The sequence below is a fragment of the Thermobia domestica genome, chromosome 3, assembly GCF_964235325.1.
Source record: "Thermobia domestica chromosome 3, izTheDome1.hap1.1, whole genome shotgun sequence".
In the NCBI taxonomy this organism is placed as follows: Eukaryota; Metazoa; Arthropoda; class Insecta; order Zygentoma; family Lepismatidae; genus Thermobia; species Thermobia domestica.
The window spans coordinates 115508146-115530074 of NC_137456.1; the positions used below are offsets into that span (position 1 = coordinate 115508146).

Here is a 21929-nt window from a genome sequence, read left to right on the forward strand (position 1 = left end):
TCAAGAACAGGAGTGGCGAAAGAAGCCTTTAGAAGAAAGAAAAGTCTACTTTGTAGAACCTTGAATAAAGAATTGAGAAAAACCCATAAAATGCTTTGTATGAGTATTGTCCTGTATGCAACTGAAAGTTTTCGAAATGTGAGTGTGAAGAGGAATGGAGAGGATTAGCTGGTCAAGCTTGAAATGAATGAGAGGGTGTTAGAAATTGTGGGGGGGGGGGAAAGAAAAATTTCAGATATTATTCAGAACAAGAAGACATTAGAAGGAGCTGTTAGAATGGACATGCCAGAGGTATCGTGGCAGGAAAAAGAGTGTGAAGGAGGATACAATTAATGGACAATATGAAAAACCAAAGAATCGTACGTGAAGCGTGAAAGTTTCTCAGTTGCGACAAGTGACCTGCCAATAATGACAGAATACCTATGATGATGATGATTACTTACGCATACAACTCTCTCGCCTACAGCCCATAGAGAGCTTAAGGATTGTGTGTCCAATGCACATATCTGAAGAAAATTATTTCTCCATTTCCAAACTGGAGCTGACAATCTCTTAACTACTGTAGCTCCCTATCTCATGATGAGTAAAATCTACTTCGCGATCAATTGAATCAGACTCGCGTAGACAAGCGTGCTAGCCTATCCACTTGATTTCGAATCGACTTATATAAAAATAACAAAAGGCTTTTTTTTTTTTTTTTTTTTTTTTTATTCTCTGTATCTTCCACAATTACACTCTGTACCAACAGAACATATATCACTTTTATTTCTCATTATAAATAACTAGTACTTTACCGATGCTACAACTTTTTTACACAGACTTTTCCTCAATGTTTTGTCTCCTCTTTACGTGGATTCTAATCTGATAATTTAAAACTAAAATCTGATTGACTAAGTGCTTAAAGAGGGCGTTATCAAGACTTGTTTTTGCTTTTATACTCACAAATGCTTTCAAAAGCCATCTTGCAGTTGATGCAAAATACATGTCAGCTTCTTTAATAGTTCCAAACTACAGACAATTACTCTAAATAAATGAATTATACGAAGGAAAGTCAGAAACCGAAGTTCGATAATGCATATCGTTTGTACTACTGTACTTTTTTTACAGTTGATATGTACTTGGCCGAGATGATGTTCAGGCCTTGACTGCTTTGTGGCAGAAGAATCAGGTTGTACTGCTTCACTCGTCCTAAGTAAGTATGGTACACAAAATAGCTATTATGCTCCTTGTATGGATACAAGAGGCGCGATCTGTTATTTGGTTTTTGTTACCGAAAGAGACAGAAAGAGTTCAAATTCATTTTAAAAAAAAACTATATATATATCCGTAGAAAATGTGATGGCAGTGCAGCATGTGCACTCAGTGATGGTCGCGTGAGTGCACAAGACGAATACAGGAGCGGGCGTCTTCCTACAACAGCTGAGTTCCTCCTTGTGCCTGAGGAGGCTGTACGGGTGAATCGTCGAATGTTACTCACTGAGAAAGTACACTAATTTGTCACATGGTGTACACTGTCCGCAAATGCTTAGGATACAGGAAAGTATGTAGCAGTGCGTTCCGCGATAACTGACAGACGACTACAAGAAAACCTGTATGAGTGCATGCCTCTCAAAACTCCTCCTCTGTATCCCAGTTAATATTTACTGCGGACGAAATGTGGGTGTACCAGTACTGACTGGAATCAAAAGCGCGTTCAACTGCATGGAAGAATCCAGACTCTCTAACAGTCAAGAAAGAAGTTCAAGACCACTCAGCACCTTCAAACTGACTCAATGCTCTTTTCAGATATCATTTGTGTTCTCCTTGTGGCACACAGTGAATGCTGCGGCGTAACAGGTAACACTCCGTAAATCAAAGAAATCTGTTCAACCCAAAAAAATAAATAAATAAATAAAATCTGAATTGTTAGGCAAGACGGTGTACTTGCGTCCCCTCACACAGCTCATTCACAATGGATTTTTTCCAACGGTGGGACAAGGAAATTCTTTCCCACCCATCGTCCAGCATGAATCTGCCCAATCCGGTTTCCAATTTTTTCCCAAAATGAAAGAACATCTGTGTGGCAAACGATTGACGTCAACACGATTTCGTTTTAAGCATACAGTCCAAACATGTCTTCGTGGTAAGAACCTCATCTTTTACCACCACTGTTTTGACAAATGGATTTTCTACCAAGACTAGTACTTCAACTGAGAACATGACAACAATGAAAAATAGTAGAATGTATCTTCATTCTACATGTATTTCTCTATATATTTCATATCAATAATATATCTGAGGTGGGAACCTTAGCTTCTGACTTCCCCTTCCCCTCGTACTATACGATAAGATTACGTACATACAAAGGCGTCTTTGTATCTAATGAAGAGAACAGACCTTGTTTCATTTTATTGTATCAAATTCTAACGTCTTTCATTAACTAGTACACTACTTATGAACTGCCTGATGTTCTTGCAACTCGTTCTCTGAAGAGAAATTTTGGAAACAAACTTTGCAAAAAACTGATGATATATGAACTACCGAATGGTTTTTCAGGTACTGCTTTAACTTGAAGCGTTTTCCACATTGTTCACATGAGTATGGTTTCTCCTGTGAATGGCACTTTATATGTGTCATTAGGTTACCTTTCTGATTAAAACTTTTACCACACATTTTACAAGAATACGGCTTCTCTCCTGTATGCAAAACTTGATGAAGTTTAAGTCGAGAACGAAATAGAAAAATTTTGGAGCAGTAAGGACAAGGATATCTCTTCCCCGCATTATAATTCCTTACACCTTCAACCACTGAAGCTCCAACACAACTGCAAGAGAGAAATTACGAGTACGTTACTCGAGTACCTTCTAACTTACTACAAACTCTGAAATTAAAATCACCCGAAATGTTTTCAAAATACACAACATGAACAGCTTTAGTGTTACATGTGAGGATCAAATTTACACACACGGTGTAGAAAGAGCATTAAATGTTAAAAACAATAAACGAACTATATGTTTGGAAAAAAAAAATTATACTTCCTCGAACGGAATACTACTTCTCTTCCACCAATGTGCTAATACTGAATTGCAAGAAAAGTAATTCTGTCACTCTACAAATCCTTCGATTACACAAGTCTGCAAAAATAAAACAATGCTAAGCTGTTTCGGTTTAGTTAACTGATTCGTATGTGTTGAGGTACGCTGAATCCAGGAATGACAACCGTTTTGTCCTGGGACGTCTGGGTTTCGAACAAACGGGTGGTCATTGTTGAACAAAAATATGAACACCAATATGCGATTTACAGAAACAGCATGAACAGCGTAATACAAATTAATGTACAGAAACATGCACACACATGAAGACAAAAAAAGTAATACCACCCTCAATCAGATTGCTTGTGAAATCGTCTTTTTTTTTTAAGGTCGAACTTTGATTGGAGCTTGTCCTTTTGTAGGTGGCTGCCGCAAGATCCCTAAACAACATCCAGCAGTAGTCTGCCATCATCGTGGCACTCCAGTTCCCTGATACCGTCGTTCCATTTCTTTGATATCTTCATGGAAACGTTACCTCTTCTCTTCACTTACACTTACTGCTCTCACATTGTCAGGAAAGTAGTCAAGGTGGGAGTTGAGAAAATGGACTTTTCAGCTCATGGAGCAACCAAGCTTTCGGAACGCGTGCAACATTTTTTCCACCATTTCCTTGTACTGTGGGTCCTTTCGGTTTCCCAAAGACGTTTTGATGACCACAGTAAAGGTAATCCAAGCCTCTTTTTGAGTTGAAGTCATTGAACTGATGAAGTCTTTGTCGGATATGAGTTTTGTAATATAAGGGCCAACAAAAACCCGCGTACTCGTAGTATTTGAACAAAACACAGAGTAGCCAGAACTACTTACAAACGTTTTGCAAATCTAAGATGTAATCTTACTAAATTTGTTGTATGAACTGATTTATTGCTTTTGGTTTTTCTTTGTAATCTCGTACTCTCATTCATGACACATTACGATGTGTGTCAGTGATACCCATCCGGAACAATATACATGTATTTTCATGTTTCGGGGAGCACAAATACATTCAATCTTCCATGTTCAATTTTATTTTCGTGTAATGCATTTGCAATTTAGCGATTTCCAGCTACCTATTTGACAACGTTACATTTCGATTGTGCAAAAACTTGACGTCCCAGGAAGAAACGGGGGTCATTTTCGACTTTAGTGCACTCAGAAGCGTAAAAATCAGCTAAACTTGTGTAAACATCTTTTGGTTGCAGACCTGTGTTATATATTTTGTATATTCAGCAATACTATATCTGAAATTTATTCATTCTTAAATAGTCTGTACGTTTGGTTGCAGTAAAAAAGAACGTTAACACATTTGTATGACTTAAGTATGGGACCATTTTAAGTATGGGTCGATTCTATTAAGAACTTTACAGCAGTTAGACAAAAAAAAAAAGTCATTTTGTTTTATTTAGAAAGATTATTGTTCTTGTTGAACTCCGTTTCGTCTCTCTTTCAGCTGCGAGGCTATATGAGACGTAGATCTACAGCTTAGCGTGGGATCCGAACCACGAGTTCCCGCCAGGAATCGAACTCGGATCTTCCATAGCCACAAGGAAGCTTATGAAAAGATTGCAATTAGCCTCTGTATATACATTACTAACACTCGATAACGCGTTACATTCTTAGGCCGTGTTTACATGAATTGAAAGCTAACGTTCCAGCTGTGCTGTTTCACCGGTTTTCAGAAGACAGAGATGAAGGTTTGTTATAAGCTTGAAGTTTATTTTCTATTTCAGAAATCACTGGCGATCTATTTATCGTAATATAGGCATTATGGTATGGTAAGATGTCTTACTGTTTAACAAATTGCTTTCCTGGAAAAGAAAACTTATTTCTGTTGACCATATTTGAAGACAAAAATATTTTTGAATATTTGTGTAAAATGTTCTCGTCGTTTTTTCTCTTCTCACTCACTATGATGCTGGTGAGTCGACGGTTTCTTCTTTATCTCCTGTAAAGTTCAACGTGACTAAAAGATTCTACAAAACTAGTGAAAATTCACTGCCAAAATACTACCGCAGTTGAGAAATGCGCTGTAATATATGTGTACTGCAGCGAAAGGAAATTTCATTTTGCTGGCTATTTTCATGTTTGAATACAAAAGTATTTTTGAATATCTTCGTTTCCGGCTTTCAAATTCCAGACTATACATATAAAGCACTATACAAAAGCATGCGTGGATAGGAGCTTAGAAGCAAGCTACTATCTATCAATTCCTTAGAATACGTCTCAGGACCAATGACGATATTCCTCGCTCCACCATAAACGGCCCCCATCACTGCCGCTGTTCTCGGACTCGGTGTGTTCATTGCTTCATTGCCTGGTTTTCCTCATTATACTACATTTATGAACAGCAATGTCATATCTATTTTTATTTCATGTCTCAATTAATTCAGGCTACCAATTTGTTTGACCTCTGGATAATGAAGGAAGGTAAGGTGAATGCAAATCGAAAACCTTTGAGGTATAAAGATGATTAACCCTCCGTAGCCCGCATGGTCAATTGTTACATCAAGGCACGCGCGCGGAGTCTCACTCCGCAATATTTATTTATCTTAATTTTAATGTGTATTTTGTTTTGAAGCGAAATTAAATTGTTTAATATTTTCTTTACAACGGCGGGTTAAGAAGTATGATTCAATTCCTTGCTATCAAAGTATACAACGAGATGCCATTTTAAGGGCCAGAAGGTGATAATGTGAAACGAAATTATAAGAAATCAATATGTATGATAATTTAACACGTTATCAGAGAGGGATAATGCTAATAATACGATATTTTCTCTCAAGAAACAATTCATATTCTATACATTGTAGGTTACAGGATTTAACCCACCTTCCCAAACAGTAGTCATTATTTTCTTTTAGGAGATAGCAAATTAATTACATTTTGAAGCAAATGGTTTTCCTCGTACAAATTATGTATGTTGTGTGTTCGTGTGTGTTAGTTTACAGCAATTCATAAATTTAAATAAAAACAGAAATCACACAAACAGTTCAGTAATTTACTCCTTGTAAGAGTTTCATTTAAAGAAATCGCCCACTGATCGCAAACTTTATAAAAATAAATCTTATTTACTTTATGTCACTCAAAACTGCTAAACGAATGATAATGCGTCTTGTTAGTAAATTAGAATAATTATGAACCGCACTAAACCTACGGTATTTAGGTTGATACGAATAAAAACATTGCTACAGAAAGTAGTATATTATTTGCTGACTATTTTGATTCATAAATATTGCATTCTCTGAAGTATAATACACGAAGTGTATAGCAGTATTGAGCATGTTAAATTGATATGATCTCAACACTATTAAGTTCCAAGACCTCTAACGACCATGGTTTTGTTATCTCCTTACGGAACTAGCTCGACAACAAAAATTCTTTATATTGCCAACAATGAAACCCCAAAACAACAAAGCCACTCACATTAGCCATCCAGCTTCGAACACGCTATATTATATCATTTTTAACGTTATGATGGACGTACAGCTCACAGATGACGAGAAGAACCCTAGCTGAGGTAGTGTGACGTAAGTATGGGCTCGCCCACTTTTCGCACGGGGGTTTCAAATGACACCACGGAATAGCACACATATAACTTTACCCGGAGTAGCAAACGACATCTAAGTATAGACCACACCTCAAAAACAAAAAATGGACTTGGCCGTGTCGTTGACCTTTCCCCGCAACCCCTGCTTTAGGGTTCTTCTCGTCATATGTGAGCTGTACCACCACCTCGCGATAAAATACACCCAATCATTATTCCATGGACTAATGTACTACTGAATGAAACTGTAGCTGCTGCTTTAGTCTGAAGCGTTTTCCACACTGTTCACATGAAAAACGTTTCTCTCCCGAATGGATCGTCATATGAGTCATTAGGTTACCTTTCTAGATGTATATTACTGAATCTCAAACTTCTTTACGTAAAGCCAGCTGAGATTTCGCAGTGTTACCTTTGTATTATATTCTATCATTTCAGCAACTGAAACGCAAGTTCCACAAAAATCCAACATCATTAATAGAAGTTACGTACAATTTTCAGCAGGTACTTATTTTCCACCCATGGTGTACATCAGCTTCACAAGAAAATAAGCGTGATATTATAAAGAACATTTTCAACGAAAAAATAAAATATATTAACATAGTAAGTCTAGGTACCTAATTTAATTAATAAACCCTAAGCTCATCATTACAGATACATCAACACAAGAGCTGAACAGTTTTAATGAAGACTTAGTAACTTGTTCTCCATGTTAACAAGTTAAAATTTACTGCATATAACTCTTATTAACATTTCTTCTTGTGGAGTTCTTGATGTTCTTTCAACTCACTCCCTGAAGAAAACGTTTGAAAGCAGACGTTACAAAAATTTACCGAAATATGTACTACTGAATGAAACTGTAGCTGCTGCTTTAGTCTGAAGCGTTTTCCACACTGTTCACATGAAAAACGTTTCTCTCCCGAATGGATCGTCATATGAGTCATTAGGTTACCTTTCTGGCTAAACCTTTTACCGCAAATCTTACAAGGGAATGGCTTCTCCCCTGTATGTGTAAATATATGAGGTTTAAGACTGGAAGAGGATGGAAAATTTTTTGAGCAGTAGGGACATGGATAACTCTTCGCCTTATTGCAATTTCTTATACCGGTACCTTGATCCACTGCAGCTCCAACACAACTGCAAGAGAAAAATTACGACCACGTTACTCGAGGATCTTCTAACACTCTATACTCACAACAATTAACATTTTCGAAATTTACTCAAATATAATGTAGGCAGCATCTTTAGTCGTTGTGTCAGTGTAAAATGAACAGAAAACAGTCAGAAGCAAAACATACTCTTCGAAGAAGATATTTCCCGTTCTTAATCCATATCTTTCCCCACCACGTTGACATTTTCCCTTCAACACTGTATATAATTGTCCCGTACCTTCCTTAGGTGTTATTAAAACTGTCTCTCTAATACCATCAGAGAATGGTGTTAATCTTCAGCTATGAAGAAGGGAAATTAACTCACAGAGTACTTTGTTTTTCTTCAGTATTAGCAGAGAATATTAAACTTTCTTGTGATGCAATCGTTCAAAATACTAATGAAACAGTCAGTCGATGTTAGCAAATTTCAGAGCCTTAGGGCATATTATGTAGTATAACTTTCAACATGATATTGTCGATTACTTTCCAGAAACCTTATTTCCTCACAAGATTATACACATACAAAAATAGTACGGTTATTGTTTTAGGAAATGTATTACAGTGTCTTACATTATGTCATTATAATGGAAAATATCATGTGTAATGGAAAATTTCGTTATGTGAAGTGTGGTTAACTTGCATTCAGTCATGAAATACGCGTAATTCCATCAGGATATTAAAAGTTAGATCAAGGACTAGAAATGGAACTAGCAATTATATATTTCTAGTGTATTTCTACTATTGCACTGTGACTAAATCTCAAAGCAGGCGCACAACTTTATGATAAAGAATTAATAATATTTACAAATTTGACAATAAAGTTAACTGTATAATTAAATTAACTGGAGGCTTTTCTTATTCTTTAAATTTCCCCTCCACAAAAGGATTTTTAAATTGATTACGATTACTTGGTAGTTCTAAAACTGCACTGTTATTAAATATTTATGTTTTACAATCCTTGGGGCTGGCGGGACGAAGAAACTGAATTTCCTAACTCAACATCCTTTATACAATCCTTTTCGCCAGTACTGGATGACTGTAAAACACAAATACTTAGGAGTGCACTAGTTCCTGTCTAATTTCTTGAACCGTCTGCATTAGGTCCCAGTTTTCAAGATATCGTATTTTAAAACGTGATATTTCGCATTTTTGCTGATTTGTAACTCTGAAAGGAGGCGTTTTCTGACTAATATTTATTAGAACTTTTTTTTTCCTTTCATTTCATATAAAGAATCAACTTATGGAGTTCGGGTTTTAAATTTCTGAGCACATTATATATCCCTGTGTGTATTAGATAAATTGCCTGCTATGAACTCGCGTGAAAGCCTAGTTTACTGCGTTTTGAAAGTACAACTTTTCTCACTAGAGGAATCAAAAACTGCACAATAAATTCTTATGCAACTGATTTCTGTAAAAACTCGCTACGTGGAAAGCATTTTAAAACTCATCATTCAATCTTTAAAAGTACTATATTGATAAACACATTTACTGTTTATAATCCACACCTTTACTGACTTTAAAAAAAAAAAAAGTTAGAATTTTTATGACCTGGGGGTTCAAAACAAAACTAGGTTTTCTTATTATTATTACAGTGAAACCCCCCTTAACGGACACCTCTCAATAACGGACACCTCTATAATAGGGACAGATTTTTTTTGTCCCGGCAAAAATATATGTTCTCTTATGGAACAAAACCCTCCCTTTTTCGGACACTCTCAGATACGGACGCGGACAAGTCCTTCCCTCCCCCCAAACGTTTCAATAACCTCTTCATAACGGACAGAAATTATTCTCGGTTCTGTGATATATTACAGTAGTAGACAGAAAAGTCTTTTCCCCACAGGTGTATTTATCATGAGACTAGACCTGGTGAACCATCAAACAGAATGGCTTGAAGCTGAACTTGAATTTTTTTTTTCTGCCCGCAATAAACTGCTTTCTGGTGGAAATCATAGAAAACCTTCAATAAGCAATAATACTCATGCAGGGGCAGTCATATGGCAAAAATATTTTATGCGAAAGATCTTCCCTTCCCTAACAAATTTAGTCATTTTTCCTCTAGGCCTTCCATCTTTCCCGAAAATTTCATTGATAACAAGTGAATTAATGGATTTTTTTACAGGGTGATGACATGTACTTAAGAAAAGTACCATACACGAATTATTTTTTGCAGTATACGAATATGTCAACACATCCCCTAGCAATATTATTATTTAACAGAAATGAATTTCTCCTTCATCCCTCTCAGTAATTCACATACCTACTAAATACAGTATTTTCATATTGAATTTTTCGTATTTACGCTCATACATAATGTATTTTCTGTTTATTAATGCACTATTACCGTTGTGAGAAATTAAATCTCTGTAACCTCTCTGTAACGGACACCTCTCAGTAACGGACAAAAATTCATGTCCCAATGGTGTCCGTTATTCAGAGGTTTCACTGTATTACATTTATTAAGTCTCAGAAGATCTTATATTTTTTTTGAAAATACTTTTTGACTTGCTAAGAACTTCGTTACCTACCCTTGCATTTGCTCGGCCTACGGCCTTGCACCTCTCACGTCCCTAATATGTATCTTAAAGGATTTCGAGATCTTACTAAATTTTTATAAGAATTGTAATTCCCCTCTTTTTCCTTCTCTTCTAAGAAAAACATTTTTTTTAAAAAGGTTGAACCACAATCTTTAATGTGTCTCTAACCTTAAGGGATATCGAGATATGGCCATCTTATTCTTGACAAGTGAAACCACAGCCCTTTTTCCGTCCTTCCTAAGGGAAACATTTAAAAAAAAAAATCAACATGTCTAATTATTTAAAAGCCTAAATGCTAATTTTCATGAATCTAACCTTTGCGGATTTAGAAGTATGGCAATCTTATTTTAACAAATACAACCCATACTACCTTTTTTCTACCTGTTTTTCTTCCCTTGTAAGGAAAATACCAAAAACACTGAAACACGTCTTTTGTTATATTAAATGAAAAGTCTAAATACCACATTTCATGCCTTTAACCGTAAAAGATTTCCAGATATGGCCATCCTGTTATAACAATTATAACCCCGCCCTTTTTCATTCCCTTCTAGGGGAAAGGAAAAAAAAAAAAACTGAAGCAACGGTATAGTATTTACAATTTAATTAGTGTGATTTCTGCATTAGTATTTAGTAACTAGTTATTGTACTAGACTGGACTGAAATCAATCTAATTCATTCGTCCTTAATATGAACTATTACTTTATTAATTTGTCCACATATACGCATTACTCTAGTGGAATAACTTCTTGAAGAAAAGTAGAAAATCAGATCTTTTCCCATTATGATTTCTTAAGTCGTTCTGAAAAATACTGAGTTGTAGCTAGTATGATGTTGCTGAATCAAAATTTATGGTAAGGAACAAATCATTATTAACAACCACATTAGTTTTCAATTTGTTCTTTATTTGTACAGCAATTCAATCGCATGGGACAAATTTTTGACTACAAAAACTACTAAAAATTAACTAAGTCAAAAATACAGATAATATGTATTGTAAGTTGTAACTCATTTTGAATATTAAAAAATTGGTTTTCAATTAGTTTCAATATCTTAAAACTCCTCAGACATCCAACAATACCATCAACTTCAAAATCAAGTAGGCTACCAGAGAAGCACTTCCATTATCACACTTAAGCATACATTATTTTCTTGATTGTATTTTACATTGTGCCCATCCATTTCTTAATGATCATATGCAGTCGCTTTTGGTTACGTCTATGTACTTTCTATTGTTTACTATTAACTCTCTTTATCGTCATTATTTGAAGGACTGAGAGTTAAGAGTCCATTTTGACTGACTGACTATTTAGATTTTAACAAAGCGGTTAGATACAACTTTCAATTCTTGTAATTTAACATATCCACAGAAAATGTTAGGCATGTGAAGCGATGTAGTAAATAAAACACTTTGATAAGGTTGTTTGGTTGGAGTTCGATTTTTTCTTTCAGTACCGAGAATTAATGATACGAAACTTACTGCCATCTCAACCACAATACGGACTTTTATAAGAGCCAGCACTCCCGACAGAGGCAGAACTCAAGAGCAAACATACAGCAAGCACAACTGTCAGCCACTCGGCCACGAAGGACCATTCGATGGTCCCACTCTTAACTCTCAAATCCTAATCTGATACTCAAACGATATATATTTTTCATGTACAGCACAAAAATATATTATTATTCCGGTATCAGACTGGCATCGAAAGACATACCTTTTAATGAGTTTTAGTTTTCCGCGAAAATTATGAATCATAATTTACCTTTCACCATATAATTTTATTGAGCTCCATATATATTGATTGACGTATGTCCTTACCATAATTTTGGGCTATCTCTCACTAAACATACTGTAAAATATCGCCTTGGTCAGTTAATGAAAAACTTGATAGGTGTATATTTCAATATCGATTTCACTTCACCTTAATAGCTGGCGTGGTTACCGTTCGGCATAAACTTTTAATTTACAAAAACTTAAGTTTTTCTTGATTTCCTCGAAAATTACACATGAGGATTTACATTGACTCGTCATATTTTTAAAAACCCAATGAAATCTATCAACTGGTACTTCTTATCTTTGGACTTTCTCTCCTGATAATATTGTAAAATACTGTATAAAACGCTGATAATATTGTAAAATTTCCACACATTAGATATGTAGTTCAACGTTATATGTATTTTAACTGCTTTTCTGTATAATGTTCATATGATAATGCCAAACAACTTGAATGATAAAATGTTCGTTCTATATAGGTTTCCAAGGATAAATTCACAGTTCCTTGAAGATTATGCAATGATATTTAATTTAACGTTCCACTGTTATGCTCTTTAACCCTTTTAGGTTCTAATACTTATTTTTAGGTACTAAAATAGTGTCTTCATTATTCGATTACCAATGTACCAATAAAGCTTTTTAATTCGTTTCATTTTTCAAGCATAAAGACAACGTAGAACACGTTACGTATGGTTTCACGCCTTTTTTCGAGTCATAGGGGTGATGACGTCATAACTTTTTAAAAATATTTTCTCGTTAGGGCTATTTTTATTACTTTTTGGCAGGCTTACTTTTCCACCTGCAAGATTGAAAATTTGCACACATTCAGTCCACCGAGTAGTATTTATCAAAGTGTTTTCAGATCTCTGCGTTAACACAGGGAAGGAGGGTTCAGAGGGGCAAAAAGGTCAAGAAAGAGATATTTTTACCAAAAATCCTTTTCGCGATTTTCACGCCTCAGATACATGACCCAGACATGCGAATGGTACCGTTTGAAAGGATGTTCTATTGTGAAGAGAATGAGATACAAAACCTGACCGTAGGATAAAAAGGGATGTCCATTTCTTTCTTTTTTTTTCTTTTTTTTTTACCTATTAGGATTTTTTGCGGTAATCTGGGGTATTGTGGGGATTCATTTGTAAATATTTTTCCCGTCCTTACTATACAAGATAGAAGCTTGAAATTTTGTACACACATTTAGTACACCCCATAGTATTTTTCAGATGATTTTCAGATCTCTGCGTTAATAAAAGGGGGGGGGGGGGGGTTCAGAAGTGCTCAAAATTTGAAAAAAAAAATCAGAAAAATTCCGATTTCTCTCAAACTTTTCCGCTTCAGGGACGTGATAGGGAAATCTGCATGAAAGGCTGCTCTACTGTGAAAAGAACGAGGTATGAACCATGATCCTACGATAAATAGGGATGATGCTGTAGCCGCTTGACTGAAAGTCTATAATTTACATTTTTAAAAAAGGCTAGAACCTAAAAGGGTTAAGCTAAAGGAGACGAATAATTATTGGAAATGAATGATTATAAAAGAACTAGTGGGGAAAATGCTGCGGTAACGGGAAAACTCTACGAACACTAGGTTGCCCGCCATAAGCTTACATGGCCTGAGACCGAAGCACGGATAAGAACTCTACAATGAGCATAGTATAAAAGCAAAAATTTTAAGTAAATCTTTTAATTTTACAGAGAACTATATTAATGAAATCTAACATCAGTTAAATAGTTTTTTTTTTCCCTCTCTCTTTAGATTCTCTCTCTGAAAAAGAGAATTAAGTATTACAGACACCATATTACTTATGCTCATACACAGACTTCGGCAAGAGCGGTTCAATATATCCCAAGCTTACACCAAGAAATTGGCTACAATATGCCAGATCATTTAAAAGACGTTCTAGAACTAAAGCACGCCTGAAAAATTACTTCAATTATTCATTTATTTTATTCGTTCGTCTTTTCAAGGCTGATTAATTTTGTGGCGTTGAAACGTTTATGTTTAATTAAATCTAAATTTTATATAATGCATAGTGTTGAGAATAGGTGCAGGAAATTTGTTAAATAATAATGTGATTTATGCTTGTGAAAAAAAAAAAAAAAAGAGAGAGAGAATACTTATTTGCTCATTGTATAACTAATACAGGAATAAATATTCTGAATTACTAACCATCCGAATTATTTTCAGGCTCACAATACATCTACAAACTGAAGTACTTCAAATCACTTTGATATGCTTCAGAGTTTTTCAAAAAAAAATAAATAAAAAATAAAGATAATACACTTTTTTCTTTTTAAAATACAGAGCTCCAATCTACACCATGTTCAAGTAAATCTTTCGCATATACTGTGCTTATTTTGTTGAAATACTAACGCTGAATTTGTGATATAGTTGACACTAAAAAATGTTGTTAAATATTTCAATGATTCTTTTAATAGCTTTAGATAATTATTTTAGAACATTAGGAACTCAGAAGAGCAAACTAAAGGATAAAGAAATTCGTGGCTACGTAAAGACTTTACTTTTAATTTACATGAAAATAATATAATTGCACAAGATCGGTCTATGTTCATGGATTTTTTCCTCCCTTTCTTTCCTTTTAATTTCTAAAATTGACGAAACCGCTTACACGTGTAACCTCAAACCCTAAAAGTCACCCACTCCATTCAGTTTTTTTTCCTTACCCTTCATCGTCTGGGAGACATAAAGAATCAATTAACTCATGGGCATATCACTGAGAAAAAATGCTCCTAGATTCGTGTATTTTCAGCAGCTGTAGCTAATTTTGAGATTATATCAATTCTGATACTTATCTTTCATCTAAAACAGGTCGATTTTATGTTGCACAATTTTACTACATGAAAATGAAGAAATGAACTGATGTAGTATTGTTTTTTTTTTTTTCTTTCTTTCTTAGTAGACATTACAAAAAGAAAAGAAAAAAGTCAACCGCAGAAATGCTGCTAAAGATGGCTCGGTAACTTTGCATTGAATTCTGTTCGCCACTTTTTAACAATTTTCTCTAATTTTTTGACGTTTTTATCGAAAAATTCAACTGGAAACAGCGTGGAAAAAATCGGTTCTATTTAAATTACATCTTTCTTCTCGTATAATACAAATAGTGAACTACAGAAAAAATATTAGGAATTAAAATTAAATGTTAATTATGCCATTTAAGTGAAAGTATTGTGGTTGAATTTTGAATTAATCTCCAATCGATAACCTATTTCAATCCCAAACAATGTTTCTTAAGCATTAAGGAAAAAGTACAGCAACGTTTTATCAACTGCGCACTTTTTCTTCACAAAGTTATTGATATTTGGCAGGGACATACTTTTTAAAAAATCGAGTGGTCCAGAACTACCTAGTGGCACGAAATATATATATATATATATAAAATACATAAATTTCGCCTCAAGTTATATAAAATGTACAACATTTTTAAGTTTCGGAAAGGAGATCGGACCACTCTAAATATGCTTCTATTATGTAGAAACAAACAGACGCGCACACAAAAGAATTTTCGTCTTAAATGTCGATGGTGACTTCCCCGGTGGAGTAGTTAACAATTTACACACCCTATGTTACGAAGAGAAGAAAGCAGGATTGTTCCGTTACCCGTTAAAGACGGCATTTTCCCTAATCATCCTCTGCATGAAATACTCTTTTTCATACTGTACTGTACATACATTTGCGTTTCATTGTATTACGATTATTATCTTCCATAATCGAAATAAGAAATAGGATTTCACTTATTTTTCACTTCAAATTAATTTATTTCGGAATCTGATTTAAATGAATCCACCCTAATTGGAAATGATAAGCTACTTGTAAGACATTTTACAGTAACTTTTCTGCAGCTAAAATATCTCTACATAGCAAAGCTACTTATTTTTAATGTAGATATTTTCTGGAAGATCAACAATTTAACTAAATATATTATTTCATTTCACTGCAAGCACAATTAAAGTTCCTTGCGTAAGAGTGAGTTTTCTTATCCTTTTGACTGCTCTCCAGACTTGCCAGTGATTTTAAATCTCTTTTTTCTTATAATTTAAAGTTGTTTCACAGAAATTATATCACAGAAATTATCTTACATCATATGAAATAACAACTACAAAAGAAAGATCATTAATTCAACAAAATCGTCAGTTTCAGTATGCGAAAAATTTATTGAACATATGATTTGCTGATTTGTCAAATATATCATCGCATATGAAGTGCTGCATGTTTTATCAATTCATCTTCAGAGGTAAAGCTTCTTGAACAGATTCTGCAGAAAAATGGCTTGTCTCGTGTATGAATTAATGAATGAGCTCTCAAGTTATGTTTCAGCTTGAAGCGTTTACCACATGTTTCACAAGGGTATGGTGCATCATTTGAATGAACCTTCATGTGAGTGTTTAAATTACTTTTCTGACTAAACTTTTTTCCACATATGCTACAAGGGTACGGCTTCTCTCCTGTATGCACATATTGGTGATGCTCCAAGGTATGGCGAACAGCAAAAGTCTTGGGACAGAACATACATGTGTATTTCTTAAATACATCATCAGTACTTACTCCATCATCCGCCACAGCTCCAGCGTAACTGTAAGAAATCAATTATGAGTAATTTATTCGGTTGCCTTCTCACAAATTCAGCAAAGTAAACCGCTGCAAAAATATAACGGTAGCAGTGAAATCCTACCATTTCTAGAAATAAGGCATTCCTTTATCTTCTGCAAAATTTTCTTATATGAAAATTCTACATATACAAAGAAAATTACATGAAACTGTAACTGAGTACAAAGATTTAACTAACATGGCGAATATGATGTGAAAACCGTGCATACAAATCCAATCTATTTTCTTCTTTATAAACTTGCTATTTAAAACATTTCAACAGCTGCTTCTTTATATATATATGTTAATCATGAAGAAATGTATTTTAAAAAACAGCTCAATTACAATTTACACAATTTGCAGTTCGTTGTTCTACAAGTTTAATACGTCAACAATGGGAATACTCATGAAAGAAAATTTACACTGATCTCCAGTACTAGACAGCTTCAATTCGTTATGATCAATTGTGATGGTGACAGGTATAATATCTTTCTGACAAATATTACTGTCACATATATTCAAATATGCGTACACTTACATTTATATTTTCCATTGTATATAAAAGATAAATTAATTCGATCTATCCCTTGACTATTACTCACAATCATGATGCTAAAAGTACAAAGTACCGAGTACAAGGGTTAATAAACCAGCTCTGCTCTCCTTATGAAACCGAAAAATTACATGTGACACACGCAAGATGACTTAATTAGAGCTCTTCGCGTCCGACGCGCCAACTTTCTATGCACATAGTTCTGCACTCGATTTCCGATGCGGGTTTTTACCTAGGACAAACCTGAGTAGTGGTTTGGATTCCACTTTAAGAATTAGAATTACACGGATTACAAACAATCTGTGTGCACACAACTACTAACCTGGCTTCTTTAAATACAAGTTTTCCAAAAACTACCGCATTACAGGCAAAATCATGGTATTTGTTTTATGTGTTCTCCGTTCAGTTCCACACATGTCTGTATGCGGAAGAGCATATTGTTGAGCACACGGGAGAGACAACCTCGGCCAAATGCTGCGAATACATATTTCGATTCTTTCGAAATTCTCCGGCCATTGTCTCATGGTTTTGTGAAATAAAGGCTGTCATTCGGGATGGCCTAGACTGGATTCACTGGCATCAGCTCAATATAAGTAACTTTCACGCACATTTTTTTCAACAACACATGGTATTTTTCACTTTTTCTAATAGTATAATAATTCCTTTGCTTCTTTTCAAATAATCCTTAGCCTAAACACTATTTGAATGTTGTTTAAACGAGCAGAGAAGTACTACGTCCTTTCTACAAGGGCTCGATAAAAAGTAACAGCAACGTTGTTATAATTCGTACCTGGCTTTATGCACAGTAACACCTGTTGTATTCCTTAAACGTAATCGTCTTTAAATCTCTCACCTTCTGCCAGACGTGTGGAAGGCGAGCGTGTTGATCTTACCATTTCAGCGAGCCAATCTTTGTCGATGTCCCTCAGGGACTGGCATATAGCACGCATAATTGTTTGTTTAGTGTGGTAGTGTTTCCCGTGAAGTAATTTCTTAATTTTGGGGGAAAAGGTCGCACCAAAATCCCGAAAACATTTTTGTGCCCTGCGCCCACGTGCCTCTTCAATCTTAATTCACACACATTGTTCGACTTTCCGAAACAGATAGTTATGGCGCTTCCACTTTCCTCCTATACTTTACGGCACTGCTAGTTTTGACTGAGTCATACACAATCGTTACAACTAACCACACTTCTTCCTCTCAAATTCCTTTATCAGCTACAGAACTCTTGTAGTGTTGATACACAGCCCTTTGACATGAGAACAGTATTACCACTACCTTTTATCATTCACAGTACAGTGAAACCTGTCTATGTTGTTGGTCACCATCGGTCCACTGAAAAGTGGCCAACTTAGACAAAATATATGTATTTTGATTCAAAATCTATCACAGACTGTAATGTAACAGCTTTTATTTATATTTTCGTTTTTCCGCCAGCATTTTCGACAGCAATGGAAACGGAAATTATTTTATTGTTTTTGTGGATATTAATAAAATAATTTGTGTATATATATATATAGAAGTACTACCTTCATCATTCTACAGATTGCCTAAGATGTATTTAGTTTTGAATGTGTCCACATGCAACTTTTCATTGAGTGCTGAATCCGTAATGTCATCAAGATGTCAGGAATTAGCATTACGCAGTCAGGAGAAAATATATACTTTTATGACAGAAACGCAATAAACTAATTTCACACAAATGCTAGTGTCCTAACTGATATAGCAGCCAAATATCAAATAATGCCTGGATCAAGCTTGTTTTTTCCATACTAAGAAAAAAAAAAACGAACACTATTTTTCTGTCGCCGTTTCACTGAAAAATAAGAAGTAGCAAAAGAATATTTTTGTGTCAATGCTACGAAATAACCAACAGATTCATTATTTATGAATTCCTTACCCCCAGAGCTTGAAACAAGAGGACAGAAATGGGAGTACTGCTAAATATTCGCTCGTTATCTAATTCTGAAAAGTAAGCTGAAATCTTGCGTTTCGAAAGCCCATTCATTCTCTTTATTTCCTTATGGTTTCTTTGTCGTCAATCCTACGGCTAGTTCTCCAGTAATATACACAAAGTAAACATTTACACAATATATAAACATCATGTATAATTAATATTGATTTGTCATTCACACACTGTTTTAAATTTTGTTACTTTGGCATGGTAATTAGCTACAAACGATACGGCACATTCTTTTTCTTTCTTCCCTTCTACCTCTGATGGTACATTTAGATAAGGTAGCAAGTTCCACGAAAAACTCAAGATATTGTGTTGACCAGCAGGCAGCGGAACGAAAAAAGAAATGTTCTGTTATCTTATTTTCATTTATTTTTAACACTTCGAAACGTGAATCTGTTATTTGTTGCTAATTTCTTCTTAGCCTCTCGAACAATAAGTTCCTTCTTTACATTATCATTTGTTTTTTTTAATTTCAGTTATATAATTTCTAGAAAACCAATCTAGAGGTAATAATGAATTACTTTTCATTTTTCAGTTAAATTTTTAGAAACTTCAAAAAAGTACTTGATAATAAGATAAGTTCTTGTTTTCTTCTTGTACATAATTTTTGAAACGTCGAAAAATGTATGTTTAACAATGTGCTTGTGTTTTTTATTATTGTTTTATTATAATTTTAAGATTCCAAACTGTTATAACTGAAATGAAAATACATTTTAAGCAATCAGTTTTTCATTAATTTGCCTACACAAAATAAGGGAAGCGTAAGTTCACATTTTATTACACTTTACTTCGTAAATCTGCATTAGAAACTAATCTCAGCACATTCTAAGCACCATTTTGTTTTATGTTTGTTTCTGCAGACAATTTTTCACACTTGTATATAAAAAACTTGTATTAAAAATAAAACGGCGACTCGAAATTTTCTTTTTAAAACTTTTTTTTATTATTTAAACTCTACATAAAGTACAACAAAAGAACGAAAACTATACATTTTCATCATTTTATCTATCGTGCGAAACGTTTAGGACATCCTCTATTTCACATTTCCTATTCTTTTCCAAAACATTGAGATTTATTATTGCGGCACACTTGTACTAATATAATCAGGACAGAAGCGGGAAAATTCATTTGTGCTGATCAGGAAAAGTTTCAGATAGATGAAACTATATTTCGATACCCTGTTAAAGATACTCGCAGGAACAAGAGAAAAAAGTATTGAAATACGCATCGCAGAAACTCTGAGGAATTGTTCTTAGAGACTGAATAAGCCATTAAAAAATTTAAAAAAAGAACCAAACTTTCAGACGCAGTCTGTATTTCACCCGAGCTATTCAAGGTGAAAAGAACAGTCCTAAAGAGATCTATAGGCTAATGTGCTTAATATAGCGATTTCTTAAACAATGGAATGGGTCGGGTAACAGTGTATTATTTACGAGAAGCAACAAAAAGGTCGAAATAATTATCAAGGAGTGCTCCCATTACCAACATACCACAAGATGTTGTCAAACATTCTTGTACCGCAGCTAACTTCGTATTTAGGTGTATTATTGAATCACTATGATGTGGACAGATGTAATAGGTCACAAACGAGCCAAATATTCAACACAGATATTAGAGAAAATATGGAAATATAACAGAACGGTTCAATGGCTATTTATACTTTTACGAAACTCTACGACGCAGTTGAAAGAGTTTAGGTATAGAATCATAACACTCAATCATTATCAATCCACTGTTTGGTGAAGGTCACTTCAACTCTTCTCCGCAACTATCTATCATGAGCAGTTTTTTCCACATTATTGCATACGAGTTCTTGATTTCATCACACTACCTTGTAAGAGGAATTTCTAAGATCATTTCTTGTCTGGTTCCCAGTTAAGGATTGCTTTCAAACATCAATCACAGTGTTCTCGGAATATGTCCGTACCACTGCTCCTTCACTTTCACGATATCTGACACTTCTGTCATCTTTCCAATCCATATGATTCTTTCCTACGTTTGTGGGTAAGTCCTCGCATATAAGAGGGTGGATTGGAATGTCCATGGCCTGACTAGGAAGGAAGTAATTATTTTATGTTTGTATATATTTGCTGCGTAGCCATGTCCGTTAGCAGTCACTGTGTGAAATTTCATTTCTCTATTGCTTCAGTCTCTGAGCCTTCTGAGGAGTTTATAATGCGTTGAGTCAGCGGAAATGATGGAAATTAGTGATATGGAGAAAATAGAGGAAGATTCACGTATTATAGAAAGATCTACTTTGATTATTAATACATTTTCAATTTTTTGCATTCCCAAGGGTGACTCCATCACAGTCATTTATGATTGTTCGGAATGGACACCTTCTTACAAAGCTGTCTCACATGAATCTTTACCCATAGTGTATGACAATACTAAAGTTGCGACGCCTGATATGTATTTGTTGAAGTTAGATCTAGCTCAAGGTTTTTATCATGTATCTCTAGGTTTATATATTAGGCGATTTAAGTACGTTCATTAAAAAGGCTTAACACCACAAGAAATTCATATGGACACGGTAGGGACACTAGCCCTCGTATTCGTAGTTAAAAAGTAGGCAGCTGGATTCAAGCGTGGTAGAAACAAAATTGAAGATGACCCCCGCAGTGGCACGCCTTCAACGTCGACCACTACAGAAAATGTCAATAAAATTTGACTTGATTTTGAATGACCGCAGAATCAAAATCCGAGATTGTTGAGACTATGGGTATTTCCTATGAGCGAGCACAAAACATCATCGTAAACGAAT

General features: G+C 34.7%; 1 protein-coding gene across 47 annotated transcripts in view; it reads right to left on the reverse strand.

Moving 5' to 3' along the window:
* LOC145680673 (uncharacterized) overlaps positions 1 to 21929 on the reverse strand; it is a 613323-nt gene that overhangs the window by 512866 nt on the left and 78528 nt on the right. The window contains exon 4 of one of the 47 annotated variants that reach the window (XM_081751472.1): positions 692 to 2803. The exons of 44 other annotated variants lie outside the window; for them this stretch is intronic. In XM_081751472.1, the coding sequence (XP_081607598.1) occupies positions 2428 to 2803 (376 nt within the window). In that variant the 3' untranslated portion in view covers positions 692 to 2427. Of the gene's footprint in view, positions 1 to 691; positions 2804 to 7236; positions 7726 to 14135; positions 16639 to 21929 lie in introns of those variants that run through there. 2 more of the 47 variants (XM_081751466.1, XM_081751468.1) reach the window with 2 other exon arrangements.